The sequence below is a fragment of the Aphanomyces invadans genome (assembly GCF_000520115.1).
Source record: "Aphanomyces invadans strain NJM9701 unplaced genomic scaffold supercont1.53, whole genome shotgun sequence".
NCBI classification, from domain to species: Eukaryota; Oomycota; class Saprolegniomycetes; order Saprolegniales; family Verrucalvaceae; genus Aphanomyces; species Aphanomyces invadans.
This window is the reverse complement of record NW_008580198.1, coordinates 284,501-285,283: the sequence shown is the minus strand read 5'-3', so window position 1 is coordinate 285,283 and position 783 is coordinate 284,501. Positions and strand designations below refer to the sequence as shown.

The 783-nt window shown below is 54.8% G+C and overlaps 1 protein-coding gene across 1 annotated transcript in view; it reads right to left on the bottom strand.

Annotated features, from left to right (window-relative positions):
- Positions 1–735: 735 nt before the first annotated feature.
- The window catches only part of H310_13564 (hypothetical protein), a gene marked incomplete at both ends in the record, with an annotated part of 2,449 nt that continues 2,401 nt past the window's right edge, over positions 736–783 (bottom strand). The window contains one exon of the mRNA XM_008881114.1: positions 736–750. Within this exon, the coding sequence (XP_008879336.1) occupies positions 736–750 (15 nt within the window). The remainder of the gene's footprint in view (positions 751–783) is intronic.

The window sequence follows — 783 nt, the reverse complement described above, 5'->3', positions numbered from 1 at the left end:
CACGACAACGCTCGCGCACATGTGACCCCGATGGACCCGCAACTCAAGGCAGCCTTCGACGAATACGGCAAGGACGGCTGGTCCTTCTCTCTCGCTCCGCAGCCGCCAAACTCCCCGGACACCAACATCTTGGGCATTGGCTTCTTCGCTGCGGTCTAGTCTCTACAACAGAAGAAGTCAGCCAAGACGATTGATGACCTTGTCGCCAACGTTGGTCAAGCATTTGACGAGGACCCGATGGAGAGCCTCGGCGGACGTTCCTCTCGCTTCAAGCATGCCTTGTGGAGACCATGAGCCTCTTTGGTGACAATGCCTACAAGTTGCCCCACAAGGGAAAAGAGAAGCTGGCTCGCCAAGGACAGTTACCTCAAAATAGGTAGTGCCCGACGGATGTGTATGACATGGGCATGCAGAAGATGGTCGCACAGGATGCTGCCGCTATGGAGCGTACGTTGATACGTTGATGGCAGAGGTCGAAGAGGCGAGGAGCATTGACGAGCTGGCCCGCGAGCTCGAGAGCATTGCTCTGTGTGACAGTGATGCGGCGGAAGTCATCATGCGTGCAATGGGCGAAGTAGGAATTGAGCCAATACACATACATGGTGAGAAGTAAGTACATACATGTGCCGTGTGGGTAGTGTGCAGGTATTGCGAGAGGGGGCTCGGTAGGAGGGTTTTCGAGGTAAAGCTGGACAGAGCTGGACAGATCGGTTGTCTAATCCCGCTTGGGATACTCTATTCTGTACTGCTCTGATGGGAGGATACCGTGCAGAGTGAAGTGAA